Source organism: Pelmatolapia mariae, linkage group LG10_11, assembly GCF_036321145.2.
Source record: "Pelmatolapia mariae isolate MD_Pm_ZW linkage group LG10_11, Pm_UMD_F_2, whole genome shotgun sequence".
In the NCBI taxonomy this organism is placed as follows: Eukaryota; Metazoa; Chordata; class Actinopteri; order Cichliformes; family Cichlidae; genus Pelmatolapia; species Pelmatolapia mariae.
The window spans coordinates 24,361,799-24,385,178 of record NC_086236.1 but is presented as its reverse complement, the minus strand read 5'-3'; the positions used below and the strand labels follow the sequence as shown (position 1 = coordinate 24,385,178).

At 38.0% G+C, this 23,380-nt stretch overlaps 2 protein-coding genes across 2 annotated transcripts in view; both read right to left on the bottom strand.

Moving 5' to 3' along the window:
- Nucleotides 1-23,380, bottom strand: part of flrt1a (fibronectin leucine rich transmembrane protein 1a) — a 50,281-nt gene that overhangs the window by 4,628 nt on the left and 22,273 nt on the right. The window contains exon 2 of the mRNA XM_063487732.1: nucleotides 11,181-11,440. The gene's annotated coding sequence lies outside the window, so the exon portion shown is untranslated. The remainder of the gene's footprint in view (nucleotides 1-11,180; nucleotides 11,441-23,380) is intronic.
- On the bottom strand, nucleotides 17,709-21,690 carry LOC134636863 (uncharacterized). Its single transcript, XM_063487092.1, has 7 exons — nucleotides 21,370-21,690; nucleotides 20,451-21,121; nucleotides 20,314-20,359; nucleotides 19,795-19,886; nucleotides 19,324-19,434; nucleotides 18,926-19,202; nucleotides 17,709-18,054 (listed from the first exon to the last, which is right to left on the bottom strand). Exons 1-7 carry the CDS (start codon nucleotides 21,409-21,411, stop codon nucleotides 17,845-17,847), a joined length of 1,449 nt encoding a protein of 482 aa, XP_063343162.1. The 5' UTR covers nucleotides 21,412-21,690; the 3' UTR covers nucleotides 17,709-17,844.

Sequence of the window (23,380 nt, the reverse complement as noted above, 5' to 3'; positions counted from 1 at the left end):
AAAGACAACTGCACAGCCAACAATCATTTTGTTGAATTAGCAACAATAATCCAAGATTACAGACAGTTATAAAACTACACTTTTGTGTGCGCTGTTCTGAATGTTCAATGGAGAGTAAATACTCTGTCTCAGGAAAAGCAACAACAGAAGTGACAAATTCAAGCTTACACGTAGAATTAAACCTTGAGTGTAAATATGAAATCTTGAGACTCCTCTCCACTTTTGAATTATATAAGAGCTGTTGAGAGGCTCCATACTCCAACTCCATTAGGAGTTGCTAGCAGATGGCTGTATTAGCTAGACAGATCTGGAGATACTTTCATTATCTAGAAGGAAGGGCATGTTTTAGTGTTGAGCGAATGTCACGAAGAAGTCAGGATGGCACTAGGAACTGTATAAAAACTTCTCTGAAAATCATGTCTGCTTAATTGAGTTATGTATCATAGGTGGAATGGCAAGATATAATCTATAGCTGGATGCAGATGATGTGACAGCTAATTAACTATTTGCAGTCACCATAATGTGCAATGGGAATCTACATAAGCTGCACTCAGACCTTGACTGGCATCCCAGTTTTGGGGGGGGTTTGCTTGTTTTTTGTTTTTACTGACTAACTGAGACACACCACAATAGTCAAGCACAGTATTGACGATGGAGATTTGGAAACCGCTAAATTGCAACACCATCAGTGACAACTTGAGCCAATCACAGTCTTCAATAACCAGAGCCATTAGTCAGAACGTTAAGACCCACACAGCAGCATATAGCCAGGCTGTAGTATTGATTTCCTCACAAATCTGAGGTGATCTTCCAGAGCCAGTCGGCTTTCATACAGATTACATGATTCCCAAGAGCGTAGGTTAGACGGCACCATAATTAACCAAAACAAATGACACAAGCTGAATTTATTAAACATGTATTTGCAAAGGTAACTTTATGCATGCATGTTTCTTACAAAAACAGTGAAAATTGTGAGGACAAACTTTGTTGACATTTCACTCATTTTCAAGTGTAATGAACCACTGTTTGAAAAAAAAAGGACAAGCACAGGCCTCAGCAGTTGTTCAGCTGTGGTGGGTCAGGGATCGTTTTAGTGGAGAATTAATGAATGTCTTTCACTTGTCAGTCCAAATGTTGTATATTTGCTTTCTCACAAAGGGAAAATTGCACTTATTCTCCTCTAAGAGTGGCAGATGTTAACAGGTGAGTGCATTAATAATTCACTACTATGTTAGATTTCCAGTTGAACTTCAGGGTCTAGATATCCAGCCGATTTGGACACTTTTATGTTTGTAACCATTTCATACATTCACTAAAAACATAGAGTGCAGCACAAAAAAAGTGGATGTCTGAGATTGAACTAGGCTGAAAGCAATTTATATCTTGGCTGCAGCAGAAAGTGTCACACAAAGAAAAATTGAATTTCTATAGATGGGAAGGGTGATATTTAAAAAAAAAAACACACACACACAGTTTCTGGACAGTTTCTCTTAGTTCAGTCTTCTTGAGTTGAATAGAAACTTGGAAATACATTTAGACTGTTTTTCACAACCCTCTCAAATGTGGTTCAAATATTTCTACATTTATAGCCCTTACAGGGCAGATTATTGCAGAAGCAGAAGAAAAAAATGCCTGTCACGAGCATTTGTCGTGCAATATTTAGGACTTATTCTACTGTACTGTCCTTTGGCATCTCCTCTCATGACACTTTGTCAGATATGAAATGAGACTAACATCTGTGCTCTGTGTCCCGAGCTCTGCAAAATATTCACATTCAAAGCTAAACTGCTACTCACTAATCCCTTTTTGAGCCTATTTCCTCTTCAGTCCTGTTGACACAGCAAAGTGGTGTCAGTTCACTTTAAGTGGAACCTGAAGAGTGAAATAAAACATTTAAAAAGCTGAGTTTTTTTACTTTATGCACTTTGATATTGATTCATTTTTATGACTATAGTATAATGTATTCTGGTGTTGGGTTTTCCAGCGCGTGCAGGTTGTGTGTTCGAGACAGCGAGAGGCAGAGTAGTGCTAAAGAATGGATGACTTTTGAATCCCAAGAGCTTCAGCAGTGAGTCTCTTGAACACTGGAGTATTTGGGTCAGCCCTATAAAAACAAGATAGATGTGGTGTGGGATTGAAGTGGTGCACAGAGCCAGAGGGATTAATAGAGCATATTGAGCTGTGATTCTCTGGATTAAGCAGGTGCCACAAAGAATAGCAAACACACATTTCAGCATTTTTTTTTCTTTTTGCCTCGTGGTTGCTCACTTGTCTGCACCTATTAGAAAATGGCATAAAAACGTAAAGAGGACACAACTGTTATTTGTGTTTGTGCGTGTGTGAATGCTTACTGTGTGTTTGTCTATCCAAGCAGGATCAAATTGCAAAAACATTAACCCACATGTGGACAATCTATATGGTTGTCTACATTTCAGTTATCTATAGTGGGGAGTAAAGCAGGGATGTGGGGTAATGTGTTAGCCAGACAGCCAGCCGCCTCAGGCACAGTACAGTACACACAACAACCCCCCAATCTAATACTGGAACCCAAGACTAGATCGATTTACATAAAAAATAAATAAATAGAAAAACAGAGACAGAGGGGAGGGTGAGGGGGAGTGACAGAAAGCAGCTGTGTGCAAGACCTTTAAATCCCATCTCCCCATTAAGACCCCACAGAGGGATAGGACTGAGACATCTGCAAAAGTGGATTTTAGATGACCAAAGTGGCTGCTGACGTATAAGGAAACCCACTTCACTAATGGCGGTGAAACGATAATAGTGGCCCACAGCTTATCTCACATAGAGAACATTTTAGATGTGCAGATTGGACATGGGGAAAGGAAAAGATGACGCAAAGCATGATGCTTAGGGCGATGACAAGGAACCCAAAACATCTGAGATCGTGATAGAAAAACATGGCCTGCTAGGCAAATCCTAAAGGTTGCAGCAGGTTTATATGACTCTGCGTAGCAATAGAGCTAGAGAATTATACACTTATACTCTATTATATTCTATTATACAAAGCTAAAAGAAAAAATAAATCTCTGTTGTACTCCATGTTCTGCTTCTTTAACATATGCAAGATGTAATTTAGCTATACACCTGGCATATTTTTAAATCAAATGTGTCCCTGTGTTTGGAGCTCATAATACAATTTCATTATAAATTAATTAATGAAACCAGTGCATTACAATCCTGTTAAATTTCTATCAACCTCCCCTCTCTGAATATGTCATAGAGGCAGGTTGGGCAACACATTAAAGGCTAAGGCAGCATTAATGGATTCGCCCCACACCAACGTACTTTTTTTCCTTTTCCTTGTTTATGTTTACCGATTTCCTGGCATGAAAGAATGATTGGATTTGCGTGCAGCCGTTTCTTATCTCAGCTGCTGACACAAAGACCCAGTGTATATAACCTATATAAATGTTAAGCGACACGGTGGCTCAGTTAGCACCATTGCCTCGCAGCAGGAGGGTCTAAGCTTTGTAATGACCCTGATTTGGATTTATGTTCAGGAGCTCCAGATTCTTCCAAGACCACTCAAAAAATAGATGCTATACTAATATTGTACACTACATCATGTAAAAGAGATAAATAACTGTTAAAAATGCTTAAATAAATCTGGACACTTAGCTAAAAAAAAGTCCAGTGCTTTCATTACTCAGCTCTGTGTTTGTGACGCTTTCACATACTCAGCATTTGGCATCTCATTCCCTTAAATATCTTAAAGGAATAATGAAATACATGTCAATAAATAATTAATACCATGTACTTTACCCCATATATATTTGAGAAAATGCTGCTGCAAAATAATACAAGCTGTAGGGTAGCTACAGAGTGCTTCACCTGATTCATAGCTGGGGACTCATCTCCAGGGTTTTGTTTGCGGGTGGGTATGCAGCTCACGGGACCCTAGAAAGATTTGATATATAGCTTCACAGCACTATAACGTGTTTTATCTTTACAGCACTGTAGTACATTCTGTCGGGCCACCAGTTTAATTCTCTGTCCTCTTCACTGCAGCTACTTCCCCTGAATTATTTTGGCTCAGCGTTTCTTCCTCAAGACAGCCAGATTACAGGTAAATCCTTTCAGCATTAACAAAAGGGCCACAGATCCTCGCAGTGATATGCTCTTGCACTGTGTGACAAGGTAACACCAAATCTCCCGTGATGTTGACAGGATTTTAGGGGGATTTTGGTTCAAATGTAATGCATGCTAACCCTGATCAATGGTATGAACCAGCACGCTTCTTAAGGGTATTACAGTAATAGAGTCAACTGAACTGAGCTTCATAGCCTTACCAACAACAGTTGCAAAAAATATCCTTGACTTAATAATTGAAGCACTTTATAAAAGAATTGCTGTATCCAAGAGAGCTTAAGATGTTTACCTATGCTACTGGTGTCTCTCTAGGGACAGCAGTGCTGGTCAGCTTTCAAGTCACAATTAAATTAGCAAAACTGTAGTTCATGACCACAAACCATCAAAATATTTCCTTTGTCAATGAGGTGTCTAATAAACAGGGGAATACCCAGGATTAAAAATATCTAGCTAGTTCTACAGATGGGCAGTGAGTATAAATTATGGGTTGTTTTGTTTGTTTTTTACATTGATTTTTAAGTTTATTGATTTATTTCATTAAAATCAGATTTTTAAACACCTCAATGAATATCACCAAACACAAACTAACACTTACTAAAAGTACATTTGTTTTATTTTGAGAGATATGTTAAAGTGAGCATAGAAGATCAAGATTATTGTTTAAATCTACCAACAGCTCAGCTTGAGTGAGATGCCCTGAGTCATTTTAAAAAGATTTTTAATCTGATATTAGATCTGTACAGGATGTGTTGCTTGTTATTTCATATTATAACATGTTTTTATTGTACAAACTGAATAATACTAACTGTGTTATTCAGCTGCATTATTGTGTAAGAATAATATAAAAGTGTGGGCTCAGCTGGGTAGTGTGCAGTGTGCTGTGTAGTAAAACTCACAGTAACAGACTATGTTAAAGGTGTAAAGTTCGTGGTCACTGTTTGCTAAACTGAGGTGTTTATAGCAACTTTACACTTCCTAGAGCTCGAGAGCAGCAGCAATACAATGGAGTCAGCAGCAGAGGTCAGCTGATCACATCCTGTCCACACAAAAAACAAATCTACTGCTAGATTTCACAGTTAAATTAATTTCGGAGTTACTTTGAGTCAAGTCATTTTTTCAGGTTTCCCACTACACCAGATCTTAAGCTTCAGTTAACTGCCAAATCCTTCTTTGTTCATAATCCTATGCTATCATGCTAGCATCCTTGAGTATTTAACATTTTAAAGACTTGAAAAAATGTTAGACCGAACTAAGATAATGATTATGTTAGAATTTTAACTTTAAAGATGTTAAAATATCAACATCAAAAGCTCAAATGAACAGAATTAAAACCACATTTACAGCCTGCTACAAAAAGCAGCAATGGGTTTTGGATAATATTCCAGTTAATGAGAACTGTTCACCAGTTTGAATTTTCTTGAGACCTAAACTTCTCTCCCTCTGGACCAAAGCTATAGGACAGACTTTGTCACCAATCCTATGACATACCTAGAGCTAATTAGTTGTTGTTGTGGGTGTCCTTGCACCTATAAAGTATTTGGATGCAACTTGCTAACCAACCTTACTGGTTATAGCTGATAACTTTGTGTTCCATCCATCCATTCTCTTCTACTTATCCAATTCACAGTCAAACAGAGGGGGTTCTAGACTATCCTAACTATCACAGGGTGAGAGGTGCTACACCCCGGACAGGTTCCCAGTCTATCACGGAGTCACTAATTAACATAACCCCAATAAGTGCATGTCTTTGGACTCCTACCTTCTTGCTGTGAGACAGCATTGCTGCCATGTTGCTAAAATAGCACTTCTCAGCACTTCTTGGATCTAAATATGACAGCTGCTGGCTTCAAAAAACAAACATAACAGCAGTAAAAACTTTTAACATTGAGGCTTCAAAGTCTGAGCACCAGAAACCAGTTAGTGATATTAAAGTGGGGACATCCATCTTGTATATACAGTCTATTGGAGAAAGCCATAACACAACTTCAGTATAAAATAACTAGTCAAATTTAATAAACGGCTTTGCTCCCCTCCCCCCCAAAAAATGTTCAGCTTTTTTTTTTTTTTGCCTGCATTTTATACTTTTAATACACTTTCACAAAGATTTACACCATGGCTTCATTTACAGCTCAATCCAGCGTGCCAATATGATCAATGTCTCTGGCTCATCCCATCACACAGATATGCCTGACACTGGGGGGAAAAGGGGGAAAAAGCAGTGATGTTCCACTCTGAGCTTCAGTCAATGCATCAACGCGGCCGGGTTATGGGTTTGGTTCGGCTGTTATAAAGTAAATTATTAACTTTTGGAGGGCCATAGATTTTCATTCAGATTGTTTAGGTGGCAGTTATCTGCCTTAAAATGTCTCTAACCCAAGGACAAAACTGCTAGCTTGTCTCCTTTTAAAGTATAGTTTTTCACAGAAATTTCCTTTCTGATGTGAAATGACTTAAATATTCTCAAACAGAAATTTTCATGTTTTTTTGTGAAAAAAATGAAATCTACTAAAGTAATCTACTGTAAACACATCTGATCTACAGTTTTATTTAAAATAAATCTCTTCATATATCTATATTTTAATGCAGATGCAGTTCTGCCACACTGATGTATGATACACTGAGACAGAGTTGGCTTGGCAGAGTATCTGGGAAATAAACTTTAGATGTGTCACGTCTGTGTCAGTGAGCATAATGCAGTGTTTGATCAAGGCCTCACTGGCTTCTGAAATCATTTGCATTGATTTTAATCTTTCTGCTACATAAAATAGAGGAAAGTCTTTAAACACGAGAAGGGCCAGCGTCTCCGTTTTGAGAAAACACTCATTTCAAATGGGACTTATAAAGGCAAATTTATCGTCTGCCTTTGAGTCAAGGAGTCAGCCTGTGTTTGTCACGCTTCAGCTAGGACTCTGATTGGATTTTTTTATTTGTGAGAGGGGGGGAGACAGTGAGATTGGTTAGCTTAATTGGTTAAATTTGAATTCAATCCTGATAAGTTGTAATATAAATACAGGGCTGTGGGAGGCCTGGGCAGCTGAGCCACAAAACAACATTGTGCCTTCGGGGTGAAAATTAACCTCAGAAATAAGAGAGGAAATAGAAAACGATTACATCAGTTGAAAACCTCTCTGTATCCCTGACACCTTTACAGGACTGTTAGGTTGTGCCTGGCAGCCATAGTGGAGGTCCAACAACACCTGAACATGCCTCTAAACATAAAAGTCAGCCATCTAAAAACTGCTAAAGTAATGTGACAAATACTGTGTAAACTGACTATTTTACATGAGTCTGCACAACTCTGTCTTGTAGCTGATGCATAGTCATGCTGTAATTATTAAAGAGAACAAAAACTACATATTTACATTTTTATCTTTATTAACTAAATGTATGACCGTTCTTTATTTTGTATTCTTCAATTCTGTTTCAATTCTGAATATTTTTTCTGTTTCTGGATGAATATCATGGGCAAAAAAGTAGTTTGCACTTTGTTCATACATGGAACACAGATAGTGTTACTTAAGTCGTTTATGAAAGCCAGTTGTTTAAGTGTTATCATTATTATTGCAGATGAAGTGTATTTTGTTTTGCATCATTTTACGGAAATATAATAATTTATATGAAATTCCACAAGACCAGGTTGAAGCGTAAGTGTGGACTGATTTTAAAACTGTGTCCAAATTATGATTTTAAACACTGGTATGATCTTAGCTAACATGAGCTAGCTAAATTCAGAAACTATTTCACTTATAGTCTTTCACATCCTGCTTACTATGTATCAAGATCACATTCAATTATTAATTAGTACGCGTAAATTGTTACATTTTTAATGATCTCAAGATTGGTTTAAAAGTGATTTTTTTTTTAACTACCAAGCAAATGCTTGTGATATTGGTGTGAGGCTAAGGTCACCAGAGCGGTAACTACACTGGTGGCGGTGAAGAAATGATGATGATCTTGCAGAAACTGTGATTTTGTTGTTGCAAAGCTGAAGAAATGCTTGGCAATCTGGTGCGTCTCAGCAGCATTTTTACATCCCTGAGTGGACGTGAATGTTGTATTTAGCCATGTCATAGTAGTGTAACACAAAGAAATTATTCTGGGAAATGTAAATTAGGTACAATATGCCCTCAGTACAATATATTACTCTAGTGTTGTGGTGTTGAAATAAAGAGGAGAAAACCCAGGCTTGTATGGTTTTACAGACTGAGAACATTCGTGCATTGAGTACAGTTTGTCCTTGGACTTCTCAACATTTCAAAATAAAAATGCCATCCTACTTCAGATCTATCAAAATAGAAATTCTGAGTCAGAAAGTCTGATGAATAACTCATCTATTATAGTCCTCGGCTGGGTTGATCATAGGTCAGTTTCCAACATGTTGCTGCCATTATCTCATCTTCTTACTTGCCTGTTGACTGTATGACTCATTTCCCTTTCCTTTGCTTAATCATTATATTCTCACCTACACATTGCCACACATTTCACATTCTATTCGTCAGACTCTATACAATACTTTAAAAAAAATAAAGCCGCTCCTATTTACACGCACGTCCTTAAAATATAAGGACTCAATTAGAGGCTGCGCTGATTTAACCGAACAGCTCTATGTATCGCTTAGAAGACACAGGCACCGTTTTCGTCCTTGCTCTCCCTGTCGCATTTTTCTGGTGGGAACAATGGAGCGGCTGACTGAGACCCAGTTTTCTTTTGCTTCATCATCATGCCTGCCTTTACAGTTGTGTTGTCCTTTCACGTTTGGCTGCCATGTCGGCTGTCTGTGCCGCATTCACAAATGTCATTAAATCCCTTGTCCTAAATTGCCTACATCAACTACATTTCATAATGCTTTCATCTTCCCTTCTGTGACTTTGTTCTTTTTCTGCACAGTTAATTCCTTTGCTTTTTCTTTTTTTTCTCTCGCTCTCTTTTTCTTTTTCTCCACGTCGCTTTCTGTTAGTGCACGGTTCGCCTATTAGTCTTTATATCGTCCAAACTGGGATGTGAAGCAAAACAGATGCTTGCTTTTCCTTTAAGTAATATATGTTGGCAAATACCAATCCACTTTTGCGTAATAAAACTTCATGAAAAGAAAATTACAGCAGCCATGCTACGCAGTAAATTAATTACAGAGCCATTAAATGCATCTAACATCGTCTTGTGAGACTAAATTGCAGTGGTGGATTAAAACAACTAGTATAAGTAAGCAGGCTTCTCTTAATAAATACAATTTTGTGTTGTCACACTTGAAGCAGTTTGAGTTTATCCTTCACCATATGAGAAATTAGAGTGGATAAATAGATACAGGCCGCCTCCGGGGCCCGGAAAAGATCCTGTGCAGTGTACACTTCGCTTTGACTTCTCAGTGTGTGTGTGGGTTTCTGCTGCATGAAATATCAGCTGTGGGAGTGTTCGGATCTTAAGCAAAAGTTGCTTTGAATCCCGAGATGCCTTGCACAGTTTTTTCGAAACTTTTCACTCTTTTATGACTCCACGCGACCTCGTTTTCACCCCCACAAAATCCGGTCAGACTGAGTTAGAAACACAAAGGGTATTGTGTTATTCTTAATTTAGAAGCTATATCCATGAAAATTATATGTTGGCGTTCCACTTTCACGAGAGGCAGCTCACTTCAGAGCATTGACCAAAGGTAGCAAGTTAGTATATTTTGCTAATGGGTGCTGGCTTTTAGAGAGACCTTTACTGATTGCTTTGTTTGGCCTCATGCCCAAAACGAGAAAATGAGGGGGATAATCGAGCTTTATTGCTCACTGTTTAACTGTTGATAAGTGTTAGTTTGTTTAATGGCTGCATTTATGTCTTATTTAATTACTCCCACCATTTGAGAAAGAGGTAGTGCAGTAAAGGTGTTCCTCTGGCTCGGTTTGTTGCTGTGGCTTTAAATTCAATAAATATCAACACTTAGTCGAACCAGAGTGGGGGTTTTTTTTTCCATGGAAGTACTAAAGGATGAAAGAAAATCACAGTCGGGGACAGTCGCAAGAAGTAATTTTGTTCAATTTATAAAAGTGAGTCTGTTGTAGGCAAATGCTTTTGAAATGTTGCTCCAATACAAAGGTCCATTGAGTTAGAATCACATTAGATGGGGTTAAAATATATTACATTAAGTTTGAGCCTCGGTGCCAAGCTTCAATTTCACTGAGAAAAAGAAAAAACCTAGAACAGCACTTAGCTTAAGGTAGAGCTCCTCTAACCATGGATAAAAAAAAAAGTTCTGTTTAATAAAAGGAGAAAAATGTGCCCGTTTCTCATCTGTAATGTACGTATATATCTACGTACGTGTCTATCTATAGATGTTGGTGCCAGACGGACTTGTGTAAGCATTTTGTTCTTGGGACAAAAAAGCCTTTGTGAGGTCAGACGTCTGAGCAGAAAAGCAACAGTGACTCAAATAACCACTCTTTACAACCAATATACACGAAGGAGCATCTCTGAACAGACACCGCATCGAGTCTTGAAAAAGATGGACTACAGCAGCAGAAGACCACGCCGGGTAACACTCCTGTCAGCTGACAACAGGAAGCTGAGGCTACAATTTGCACTGATTTTTAAACACAAAATTCATTCGGATGGTACGATCAGAATTTAGAATAAATAACATGAAAACATGGCTCCATCCTGCCTTGCATCAACAGTTCATGCTGGGGGATATTTTCTAGGCACACCTCATGGCCTCCACAGTCACCTGATCTCAGTCAAATAGAGCACCTTTGGGATGTGGTGGAATGGGAGATTCACATCATGGATGTGCAGCCAACAGATTTGTAGCAACTGTGTGATGCTGTCATGTCAGCGTGGACCAAAATCTCTGAGGAATGTTTCCAGCACCTCGCTGAATCTGTGCCTCGAAGAATTAAAGCAGTTCTAAGGGCATTAGCAAGGTACATAACATACGTACATAACAAATAATCATCAAATGAAACAGCAGAAGGACAGACAAGTTCAAACACAGAGGGCGATGTTTTAATTCCATTCGAGTACATCAAGAAACAACTAAAAGCATTATCTAGATTAAAGATAGGGTAAAAGAAAGTCTACACCATAAAGCTTACTTTTTGAAGCGAGGCTGGCAGGGAAGGTGGTGCAGCTGTATCATTTGCACCGTTCTTCCCCACACGATTCCTTCAAAGTCCCCAGGCTGAGTCTCCTTGGGCTCCTGTCGACATGTGGTCCATAAACTCTGGGAGGCTGAGGCAGGATGTCGACGTGTAGGAGTGTGTTCTCACTGTTTTTAGGAACAGCTCTTTCCTCCGTGTTTATATGCTCGGCTTTGACGTGGATCAGTTGTCACCTCTGACTTCAAATCTATGCTCTGTGGAGAATGGGAGCGAGAGGAAAATCATAATGGAGCACATGTGGCCGTCAGTGTCATTCAAGTGTCACATCTCTGATTAAACTGGGGCTGCATTACATATCCCGTTATTACTTTTCCTCATCTACTCTAGGTTAGCGGAGTGAGTTATCTGGTCTTCATTTACCCAACTTTGATCGCATTTGATAAAAAATATAAAGTCTGCAATCTTAGGCGACTCATTTCCTTTCACTTGATTTTCCATCCAACTGATTGCTTCTTTCAGTTAGGAAGGATGATCGCCTCGGTATGGTGATGGATGAGAAACTGTAGAGAAACTGTTCGATGAATTGTTTGAAGTGTTCCACGTCTTTGTTTCTAACCTCACTAAATTGTTACTTGTCCCTCCTAAAGCTCTGTCACACCTTCTTTTTGTTAATGGCATTTGAAGTTCCCAACCAGCAGCCACCTCTGAAGCTCCACTCTGTTGTCTCTCCGTCTTTGCGTCGCATTGATGCTGATCGCGTCTCTTTCTCACAGCTGCATTGTGACACGAGACAGCACGCCATCTCACTTCAGCTTAGTTCTCATGTCGTGAAACAAAATCTAATCTGATTCGACTTGTAAAACGAGAAGGGAAGCACTGCTCCTTCGCTCTTCCTCTTAATAAATGTGCCGACTAAAATTAGTTCTGTGCTACTCTCTTTCACAGTGAACTCTTAAGAGCAGCACAGATGTTCTCAAAAGAAACTTTAACTTCAGTGTTTTGCACATGCTTTAGCTCAGAGTCAGCGCCTGAAATAATCCAACTAAATTCTGATAATTAATAATTACAAATCACTAATCTTTATCACACTGAGTTAAATACTAAAACATAAACGGTAATAGGAGTGTCATCTTTAACTCCTTTAATAACACGCATATGTTTTTGAAAGTGAGCCCCACTTTCTCTGCCAGGAGCAAACAAACTGTGTCTGTTTTATAAAACAAAGGAATGTCTCTACAGAGTAGGAATTTGTTATCCAGGAAATGCTTCAGATGTCCTATGCATAGTTTTCAATAAATATCAACCGAACGTTGGGATTTGTGGTAGAATTTCGAAGTTGCTGCTTGTAATTGGGTTTACAAGTCGGCAAACGACTTTTATGTAAGTCAGAGGGTTCTAACTTTGACCAAAACTGGAGAATAAAAAGCTTAAAGTGTTTCGGAGTTATGTAAAAGATCGATTTCTGTGATTCTGAAGCAGATTTAAGCATGCTCATTTGTAACGGTCATCCTTGGAAAGTATATAACCGAGTGACACGATCTAAAAATGTGTTTCTTCTCTTTGTGTTAGAATTTCAATAAGTTGTGACTTATGAGAGACTGATTTTGACAATAATTAAAGCTAGTGGGAGTTTAGCTTCCAAGTATCTTAATTGGTTCTGTGAGCTGTGTGTCACAGTCACTGCTACAAGCCCAACTAATACTGATGCCAGGCCAAATCTGGCCACACTGCAATGCCACATGCTCTTTCATTTCATACACATTCTCAGTTTTGTTGTGTCTGGTAGAATTGTACAATTGGCATCATCGTTAGACCCTAATTTTTTGTATCATTAAGCACAGACATGCTCGTGCTTTTAACAAAAGAGGGACTAAAATCTTTGCCGTCTTTCTAAAGATAAGTGAAAATATGAATCTAATATTTTTAGTTTGTCTAACTACTTTTTGCCCTTTTTTTAGCCAAAAAACTGAAAGCTGAGCATTCTTGTAAGTAAGTCTGTTAGCAGTCTTTTTCTGGCTGGTAAAGAAGAGGGAATATGGATGAGGAAAAACACATGAAGAAATAACAACAGCTGTTGCAACTGTGCTGCATCGACACTACAACGGTATCTCAGCTAATTTGTCCAATTATGCAGTTTCTGTTATGTTAATGATTTTGCACATTAGAACAAGAGCAGGTCAACCATAATAAAATATTTTACCTGTCAATAACCAAGGTTAACATAACTAAACTAAACTAAACTAAACTAAAAAACTAGATATAAAAAAATACTTTAGTTAATTAAAAAACAAAACAAAATTAGAACTTTTCAGAAAATTAAAACTAACTGAAATGATTTTGTGAGAAAAACATATAGAGGAATTATTTTTGGTATTTGTTAATTTGGTGAAATTTGTTATCACAAACTGGCTGATGAGGCTTTTACAGATGTGTTTATTTATGGAGTTAAATCAGGGCCATAATGTTTGTTAGTTAAAAGAAAAATTTGAAATCGAAAATATGTAAACCGAAAGCAAAAGTCACATTTTTAGAGTGAACTTTGAAAAAGAAAGAGTTGGATTTAAAATTTTCAGATTCAGATCTTTTAAATTAATGTACAAAAAAAAATTCTTCAGGTTCGGATTTTTCTCTCAGCTTCAATTTTTTTTTTTCACTTTCAAAAAAAAATTCTTCAGGTTCGGATTTTTCTCTCAGCTTCAATTTTTTTTTTCCACTTTCAGATCTCTATTTTTCAGTTACAGACTTTTGGCCCTGTTTTGACCTGGTGGGCGTGGCTACACAGAGAGGGGCGGGGAATCATGAGTGACAGCAGACCGCTGCAGGCTCAAGATGGTCCATTTTTCATGTTGCCTTCAGGAAACCTGGGAATGAACATAATTTATCAAACACCTCCTGCACTGTATTATTTGATAATGTTTAGAAAACATGTCATGCATAACTGCTAAAACTCAGTTACTAAAGCTCTTTCAAGCAGTAATGTGTACAAATTACGCCGTAACTGATCAATTATGAGACGTTTTCCCAGCCACTACGTGAGAAGTGGTCATTTCCCATGCTCTCAAAGTAGCGCGCATTGTATCGGGTGGGGGCTGCTGTTAACTTGTCCCTCAGTGAACGATGGCGTCGTCTTCCAACAACACTGCTGGCGCGAACAATCAGGTGAGTGTTTAAGTTTGGAACAATTACACTGCAGTCTGTGAATACTACGAATTTAAGAAGTGGCTATTGTTACGGTTAATTTTTCGGCTATTCTGTTTTTTTATTTTATAACGTTTTTTGCTGAAATGCTAGCTCAACAGAAACGCCTCGCTATCATTTTCGGCTGAAACTTACTTCGAAAGGTAAAGTAATATTAACAATTTGATCCTTCCCCAAAAATATGGAAAACATTTTAAAAGACTCCATAACTAATCGGGCTTGGGATGCAGTCTTCATCACCTGCGCTACGGCAATGTTGCAAGACTCTCATCCATCCATTATCTGGTTCCGGGCTCCGCTGGCGGGGCCAGCAGCTTCAGTAAATAGACCCAGACTACCCTCTCTCCAGCCACTTTAGCCTGCTCCTCAGGAGGAATCCTTGTTTCTTCAAACAGTGTGCTGGTCATTCTCGGTCTTGATGCTTAAATCTAATCAAATCAATCATTTGATTTGTTATTACTCAATAATGTACGCCTTTGTGATGCTACAAATTATCACGAGGGAAAAACGTGTCAAATTTTCACGGTTTTCCTACAATATACATATGCGTGAGTTATAGATAAAAAGCAATAATAGTATCATGTTCTAAAGCAAGAAGTAAGAGATCTTTTTCAGAAGGCCTTTTTTCCCCCAAGTAATGTGCAGCTGAATGATTCCAGTTGAAATGACACAACTGCAAAATCTTCCCTAAACTATGTGTCATGTTTAAGTAAATAACAATAAATGATAATAATAATAATAATAAAAATAATTAAGTAATAAAGGCACTACTAAAGGAGTTTACAATTTAGTACGTAACAGAGAGAGAGAGCAAACTGCGGTGGCAAGAAGTTTTTCTTCTGTCTATGTGCTCATTATTGGCTGTTTCATATAGATCCAACCTGTACATAATGCAGATTTTTGTCCACATACAAATTCCAGGCTTCCCTCGTTCACGTATTCATATGCAGCATACTTTTGGGAATTTTAATATGTTGTTTTTACCTTCCCTCTTCTAAATTGGCTGTTTCTCTGATGTACTGTTTGTTTCTATGGTTTATTTACATTTCTTACACAATTAACATGGCTCCCACATACCAGAATTCAAAGCGTAATGCCAAGCCCTATATACTTACATTTATTGTTAATACAATTAATTTTTTTGATGATGTGTCAACATGTTATTTGCAATTATTACTTTAGAGCATGTGAAAACAGCACTGGTGATTCACTGGTCATCACATAGAAAATGAAAGGCCATTAAAAACAAGAATTAATTAAGTGGAAGCAAACATTCTTGAGTGTCTCCCAGATTTTTGTTTGTGCTAGCATTATACACTATCATGCTGATGCATACTTATTTATGTTTAACTAGGGATGCACCGATACCACTTTTTTGGAAAACGAGTACGGGTATGAGTACTTGCATTTCAGTACACGCTGATGCTGATACCGAGTACTTAATAAAAACATGATTTAAATTTACAAGTTACAGTCACATAGTCATATGATTTTACAGAAAAACAAGGAACCGATTGTCCGGTATGCTGTGACATGTTTTCGTTTTTCTATATGAATGTAAGAAAAATAGCATCTGAAGATGTTGTTTAATCTCTTTTTTGTACCCACAGAGCAATTACACTCCATGCTGTGCTTAGATTGCAGCCAATGTTGGAACAACTCAAGGAGGGTTTGCAGCTGTATGGCCTCCACCTGCTGATTAAGCAATACCCAGAAATCTGCCAGCCTCTCTTCGTCCTTGGGGGAGATGTGAAAGTGAGTACAAACGTATTTTCAGTTTTACATGTATGTATTACATACATTTACACATTTTGTTACATTACAGATACAAATATGAATCTATTTTATTTGAACTCTAAATGAAACACCTACACAAAGTGGTGTACATTAGAGAAGTGGAACAAAAATCATACATGATGCCAAATATTTATTACAAATAAATAACTGAAAAGTGTGGTGTGTGTAATTATTCAGCCCCCTTTGGTCTCAGTGTAGTCAGTTGCCCATAGACATTTCCTGATGATTGCTAAACATACAGTAAAGCCAGGGCAACAATAGAAAAACAAAACATTTCCATGTGTTAGTCAATGTCCAGATCTAAATCCAATCCAGAATCTGTGGCAAGATCTGAAAACTGCTGTTCACAAACGCTGTCCATCTAATCTGACTGAGCTGGAGCAGTTTGGCAAAGAAGAATGAGCAAGAATGTCAGTCCGTAAATGTGCAAAGCTGGTAGAAAAATACCCTAAAAGACTGGGAGCTGTAATTGCAGCAAAAGGTGTTTCTAAAAAGTATTGACTGAGGGGGCTGAATAATTACACACACCACACTTTTCAGTTATTTATTTGTAAAGAAATGTTTGGAATCATGGATGAATTTTGTTACAATTCTCAATTGTTTACCACTTTTTATTGGTCTTTTATGTTGAATTCCAATAAAATATATTCATGTTTGTGGCTATAATGTGACAAACTGTGGAAAAGTTCTAGGGCCTGAATACTGCAGCCCTGAAGTAATCAAGCCGTTGGGTTGCTTTGCTTTCTAATATCATCATAGGTTAATGCCGAGTTTGTCATGGCGTCCATTCACCCTCAGCTGAGTGAGAAGGGAACCTCCAAGCATCAGGTTGAGCTGGACCTGGTTAACTTCATTCAGGACTTGCTTTATGAGTCAGAAGGTAAATGGTTATTTTTGTCTAGTTTATAGTTGTCACATTCCAAAATTATATTCTAAGGTTTTTGTGACAAAAGTTACACTTGTATCGAATTCAAATATTTAGATATTTTTTTTGTCCAAAAGGCCAGGGTTCTTCAAAACGTCTTAAAATTCACTCTTATCCTAACAGAAGGTCAAGAACATGTAGCTGACGAAGATGGCCCAAGATCTATCACACCTGCCAGGTTTCTGCAATGGATCACCGGTCAAGGCCATGTTCCTCTCCTCCCCTCAGAAAAGAAGGACTTTGCTGTGGTGGTAAAATTTAATCACAATTGTGAAGCTGACTTTGGAAATCACAGCATCTGCTATCCTGTTGTGTCATCCTGTGCTAAGACCATTGTCCTGCCTGTGAAACATATGAAGTCCTATAGTCAATTCAGAATGGTTCTGCTGGAGGCTTTTCATCTTGGCCAGGAATTTAACAATGTGTAAAGCATAGCATTGTCTATCAATGTGTAACTCAAAATGCTGCTCCTTCCATTTAATGTTCAGGAAGCACATTTCAAAGTTGGAGATTGACAGCCAGAGTTCTTTAATGAGTGGCATGAAGCACACAAAAACATACAGGTTCACTGTTGAAAAATGTGCCAGAGACAAAAAAAATAGTTTGTAATGTGATGTTTGAGTGTTCACATAAAAATTTCCTGGCAGGTTCATTTTACATGTATATCACATCAAATAAAAGTCTGAGCTATTCATGAACCTTCTCTGGGTTGAAAATTCAAAATAAAAATGTTGCCGCCTAGGAACGGTGAGTTAGTACAAAGTTAAGTACATCCAAATAAATGTCTCTGCCATGTGACTGAGAGGGCCTTGTTACATTGACAGTGTCTCTTAGTCTTGCCATGTCCTCCTCAGATAGAGGACATTCAACAGATGGAAGAATTACTCCAGGATTGCTCCCATCCAGCTCACCAATAGAGTTGACATCCAAGTACGCATCCTCGATTTCCTGTGATGATTTTTAAAAAAAAGATATTTCAAATGACAATTCAAAAACAGTGTTGGGAAATTCAAGACAAACAGTCAGCTCCATAAATATTGGAACATGGGAATTCTACTTTTGGCTCTATATGCCACGCAATGGATTTGAAATGAAACTAACACGATTGGCTATAACTGCAGAGGTATTTGAACTGTTTTCATATGTGCCTTCCACTTAAGGGACCAAAAGTAATGGAACAATTGGCTTCTCTGATGTTCCATGGCCAGGGATGTGATATTCTTGTATTTAGTGAAGCAACTCCTGACAAAAACAGCAGGATAAATTTTGAAGTGTTTTGGGCAATATATCTGCTCATATTCAGCCAAATGCTTCGAAACTCATGAGGCAGCACTTGATGGTCCAGATGGACAATCACTTAAAGCATTCTGCAGAAAAAAAAACAAATAGTTAAAAGAAGTGGAATGTTATGCAGTGGCCACGTCAATCACTTGACCTGAATCTGACGGAGCAGTGTTTCATTGCTGAAGACAAAATTGAAGGGCAAATGCCTCAATAATAGCTGGAAGTGAAGACAGTTGCAGTAGAGGCCTGACAGAGCATCAGCAGGTATGAAGCCCAACATCTGCTGAAGTCTCTGCGATCCAGTTTCAGTTATGATTAATGTTCTGTCTCATTACTTTTGGTAACTTAACAAGTGGGGGGTACACATGCAGACTGTTGTAACTCCTACAACTTTTAACTGATTTGGATGCAAATACCCTCAACTTAAAGCTGATAGTCTGCAGTGACAGCACACCGTGTTTTTTTCAACATCTCCAAGTGCACTTTTTGAAACTTGATTAAAGAGGGATTGTATAATTTATATTTGTTTTAGTACCTCCACTGTGTCTGGAGTATCAACTGGATTCTGGTGGAGTCCCAGTGTCCACAGTTGTTGTGGGGACAGATTCCTCTCTGTCTTTAGAGGGTGGTTATCCCAACCCTGTCTAAAGACATCCAGATCCCTCTGCAGACGTGGAAGAAATGTATGTTGGGCACAAAACATGTGGACACCATCAGTTGGATCCAGAAGGCCTTCATCCTCGAGGTTGTGAAGGGTTTCATAGTGCACGCTTGAAACAGCCATCCACACATCTCGCCACAAGCGCTCTATTCTGTTCAACATCAAAATATGGCAACGTTTTCAGAATTTTACCCAGAAATTCACTGAATTGAAAAATATATAAGAACATTTTTCTTATTTCCATGGGACATTTATACAAATACTACACATACCTTTGGTTGTGAACACTCTTGCCTGACAGAAAGCTTCCTCTTCCACAGCCCCGGATAGTGAACATGCATCTTGCTATTCCAACATTTTCCACTCCTTGATCCCCTCGAACTCTGAAAGAAAATTAAACATCGACAGTACAATTTGTTTTAAATCTAAAAAAAACATGTCACTCTTAAAATTTATTGCAGCCTTTGTGTTTTTAATATAATTTTACTTTAGACTGGTTATTAGAAGTTTATTGTTTTGGTCATTCAACAGTGTGCAGCTCTGTATAAGCACACCTTTCAAGAATTCTAAATGTTTGAACCATTTAAACAACTGTATGGGGATGTATAAACAACTGATCATATAGACTACAGTTTACATATTGCATGCCAAAATAATTACACTGCTAATCAAGGGGGGGGGGGGAGAATCATATTTACACATTTGCACAATCATTGTGAAAATTAATTTTGTGTAGATTTTACCTCAATGGAAAGCCATACTTTTGTACAGCCTCCAAGAAGAAAGCAAGTGCAGTTGATGCTCTGTTGTTGGCAGCAGCACCCAGGTACATGATCTAGAGATGTAAATATCATTAAGTGGAAACTTGGTCAAGTCAAGTTACTATAATTAAAGATAGAAACATGTTTATCAGGTATTGTAGCTTGGTACATTTATTTTATATTTATAAGTACAAGAAAAAAAGCAGGCTACATAATTCCCAAGGTAGCAAGCTGCCATGAGATGTAGCAGTACTTGTAATCAACTATTCACCCAAATGCAAAGGGTAAAAAAAAAAAATCCTTTTAGCAACTTGAAGAATTAGTTTACCAAGCATTTATAGTCACCAAATACTGACAAACATAAACAGATTAGGAACATTTTGTTCTACAGAAGGATCTCTATATTACAGTATATGGTAAGTTTTATGGTAGACCAAAACACAAGTATTTCACTTTTCAATTAACATCTCATTCAGCTCAATTTTGAAAGTGAAAAATCACCTTTCTTGAGTACCCATCTATCCCTCCGAATATCACCAGGCCAAATCTGTAAAAAGAACAACAAAAAACAACAACAGGGCATTAACAGGTATAAAACATAATTCAGTATTTAGCAGTATTGTCAGACTTCATCCTACCTTATTAGTTTATGGTTTGTGTCTATATGCATCAAGTAAAGAGGACCTTGCACTGAATATGTCCTTCGGACCACAAATCCCAGCCTTGTCATTCTTGAGAAAATACCAGCAGAGTCCACACGGTGCATCGACGAGTACACTCTCTTCCACTGTACATAATGGCCCATGGCTTGAAGCATCCCTTTCATCATCCTGTATCCAACATGAGGTGTTCTTGTCTTTATAGATCTTACTAAATTGTCCAGCTCTTCATCACTTGTTGTACTGTAGCACTGCTTTATGGAAATGCCATATTCATGCAAACGACGTTTCACTGTCCTCACAGATATTCCAAGAAGTTTTGCAATTTGGGTGATTGATAAGAACATTTCTGTCAGTATCTGGAGCTGTACAGGCGATACATTGTAATTTGGACGTCCCAGCTTTCCTTCTGACACTGACATCTGAGAGGGGGTTTGTTCATTGACGTCCTCCATACTGAGCACAGTTGACAGCTCTATCAGAGCATTTATAATACTTTGAGGGATCTCAACCTGATCGGACAAAGATCTTAAAAGGACCATCTCATGGTCGATAACAAACTGCAAATAGTCCACATCGAGGGGTTGTCTGTGCATGACCTGGGAAACTTTATGCAGTAGTCGCTGAAGCATCTCTCTTTTTAGCTGCTCCTAAATTAAATACAAACAATTTTACGTTACTTCACTAACTTTGTTGTTCTCCAAGCTTACAGATCAACTAGGACGTAAGTTTCAGCCGAAAATGATAGCGAGGCGTTTCTGTTGAGCTAGCATTTCAGCAAAAAACGTTATAAAATAAAAAAACAGAATAGCCGAAAAATTAACCGTAACAATAGCCACTTCTTAAATTCGTAGTATTCACAGACTGCAGTGTAATTGTTCCAAACTTAAACACTCACCTGATTGTTCGCGCCAGCAGTGTTGTTGGAAGACGACGCCATCGTTCACTGAGGGACAAGTTAACAGCAGCCCCCACCCGATACAATGCGCGCTACTTTGAGAGCATGGGAAATGACCACTTCTCACGTAGTGGCTGGGAAAACGTCTCATAATTGATCAGTTACGGCGTAATTTGTACACATTACTGCTTGAAAGAGCTTTAGTAACTGAGTTTTAGCAGTTATGCATGACATGTTTTCTAAACATTATCAAATAATACAGTGCAGGAGGTGTTTGATAAATTATGTTCATTCCCAGGTTTCCTGAAGGCAACATGAAAAATGGACCATCTTGAGCCTGCAGCGGTCTGCTGTCACTCATGATTCCCCGCCCCTCTCTGTGTAGCCACGCCCACCAGGTCAAAACAGGGCCAAAAGTCTGTAACTGAAAAATAGAGATCTGAAAGTGGAAAAAAAAAATTGAAGCTGAGAGAAAAATCCGAACCTGAAGAATTTTTTTTTGAAAGTGAAAAAAAAAAAATTGAAGCTGAGAGAAAAATCCGAACCTGAAGAATTTTTTTTTGTACATTAATTTAAAAGATCTGAATCTGAAAATTTTAAATCCAACTCTTTCTTTTTCAAAGTTCACTCTAAAAATGTGACTTTTGCTTTCAGTTTACATATTTTCGATTTCAAATTTTTCTTTTAACTAACAAATATTATGGCCCTGATTTAACTCCATATTTATTGAGGCTTTGGATGTCTACAAAACTGCCAGTCAACCTCTTTCAAAGAGTTTATATTTATATTGTAATATTCATGCTGATTTTCCTAAATCTTGCCTCTGACACATGCCCTTCATACAATAGTAATTATAAAGTCTTAAACTAACACTGAAACTAATAATAACTAAACAAAAACTAAACATTTTCAAGCAATGAAAACTAAACTGAAACAAGCAAACCCACTCAGGAAATTAACGGAAACTAAAATAATTGAAAACAAAATAAAATAAAAATAATTTGCGAATACAAAACTATAATAACTCTATCAGTAAGACCAAACAGGAAGATTTTACAATTACACAAGTCCTCCCCTCCTCCTCCTCCCTGTGACTCTACTGCACCCTCCCAGTTTGAAAACCTCTGATGCAGATAAATATGTCGCACAGATCTGAGGCACAAATTAAAAGTATGGAAATATAATCTTACCGCTGAGCTAGAAACAAACCAGATGGCAGATTGTTAGATGCCAGATATCTAACATACAGGGCAGACAGTATACCTGAACTATGACTTAATTCCAGTATATCATTATTATATGGTTTGGCTGAAAATTAACAACCTTCCATGCCAGGTGGCACCGGTGCCTACAGAGTCAAATCAAACGGACACGCAGAGGCTTGTTCAGCTTACATCACAGAACGTAACCAACATTTGACAGCTACAAATGAACTCATGAGGACAGCAACCGTTTAATCATAATAACTGTTGTGATTTATTGCTGGAAGACACGGCTCCAGCAGAAATTGTGCAGCAGCACAGACAATAAAGTTACTTTGTTCAATTTAGAAGTCTTTTTTTTTTTAAAAGAAAAGGAAAATTGAGACAGGTCTTAGTCGAGTCTTTAAAGCTTTTATCAAATTTACGGAAAGCAAGATTTATTGTTCAAAACGGGGAAGGCCAGATTTATATCCATTTTTTTCTATGCTTTTAGCAAACACTGTTACAGGTATCCCATAAGAGTGTGCATCCTGCTCTCCAAGGAGGCCTGACACAGATAAAACATCCTCCTGCACTAAACCTCTTGGCACTGTCACCACATCTTGTAATTCCTCCTATCATTGGTATGACACTTAACTGACCTTTTGAGTCCCAGCTCTGACACACAGGTTGGGTTGCATATCTCCAATTTTCAAGCTGAAATCTCCAATTGGATTCCTGCCAGACACCTCCCGATTGACCTTGACAAGCCTGAGCTGCTGTTCCCCCCTCAGAAATCCTGCTCTTAACAAGAGCCGTCAATCACGATG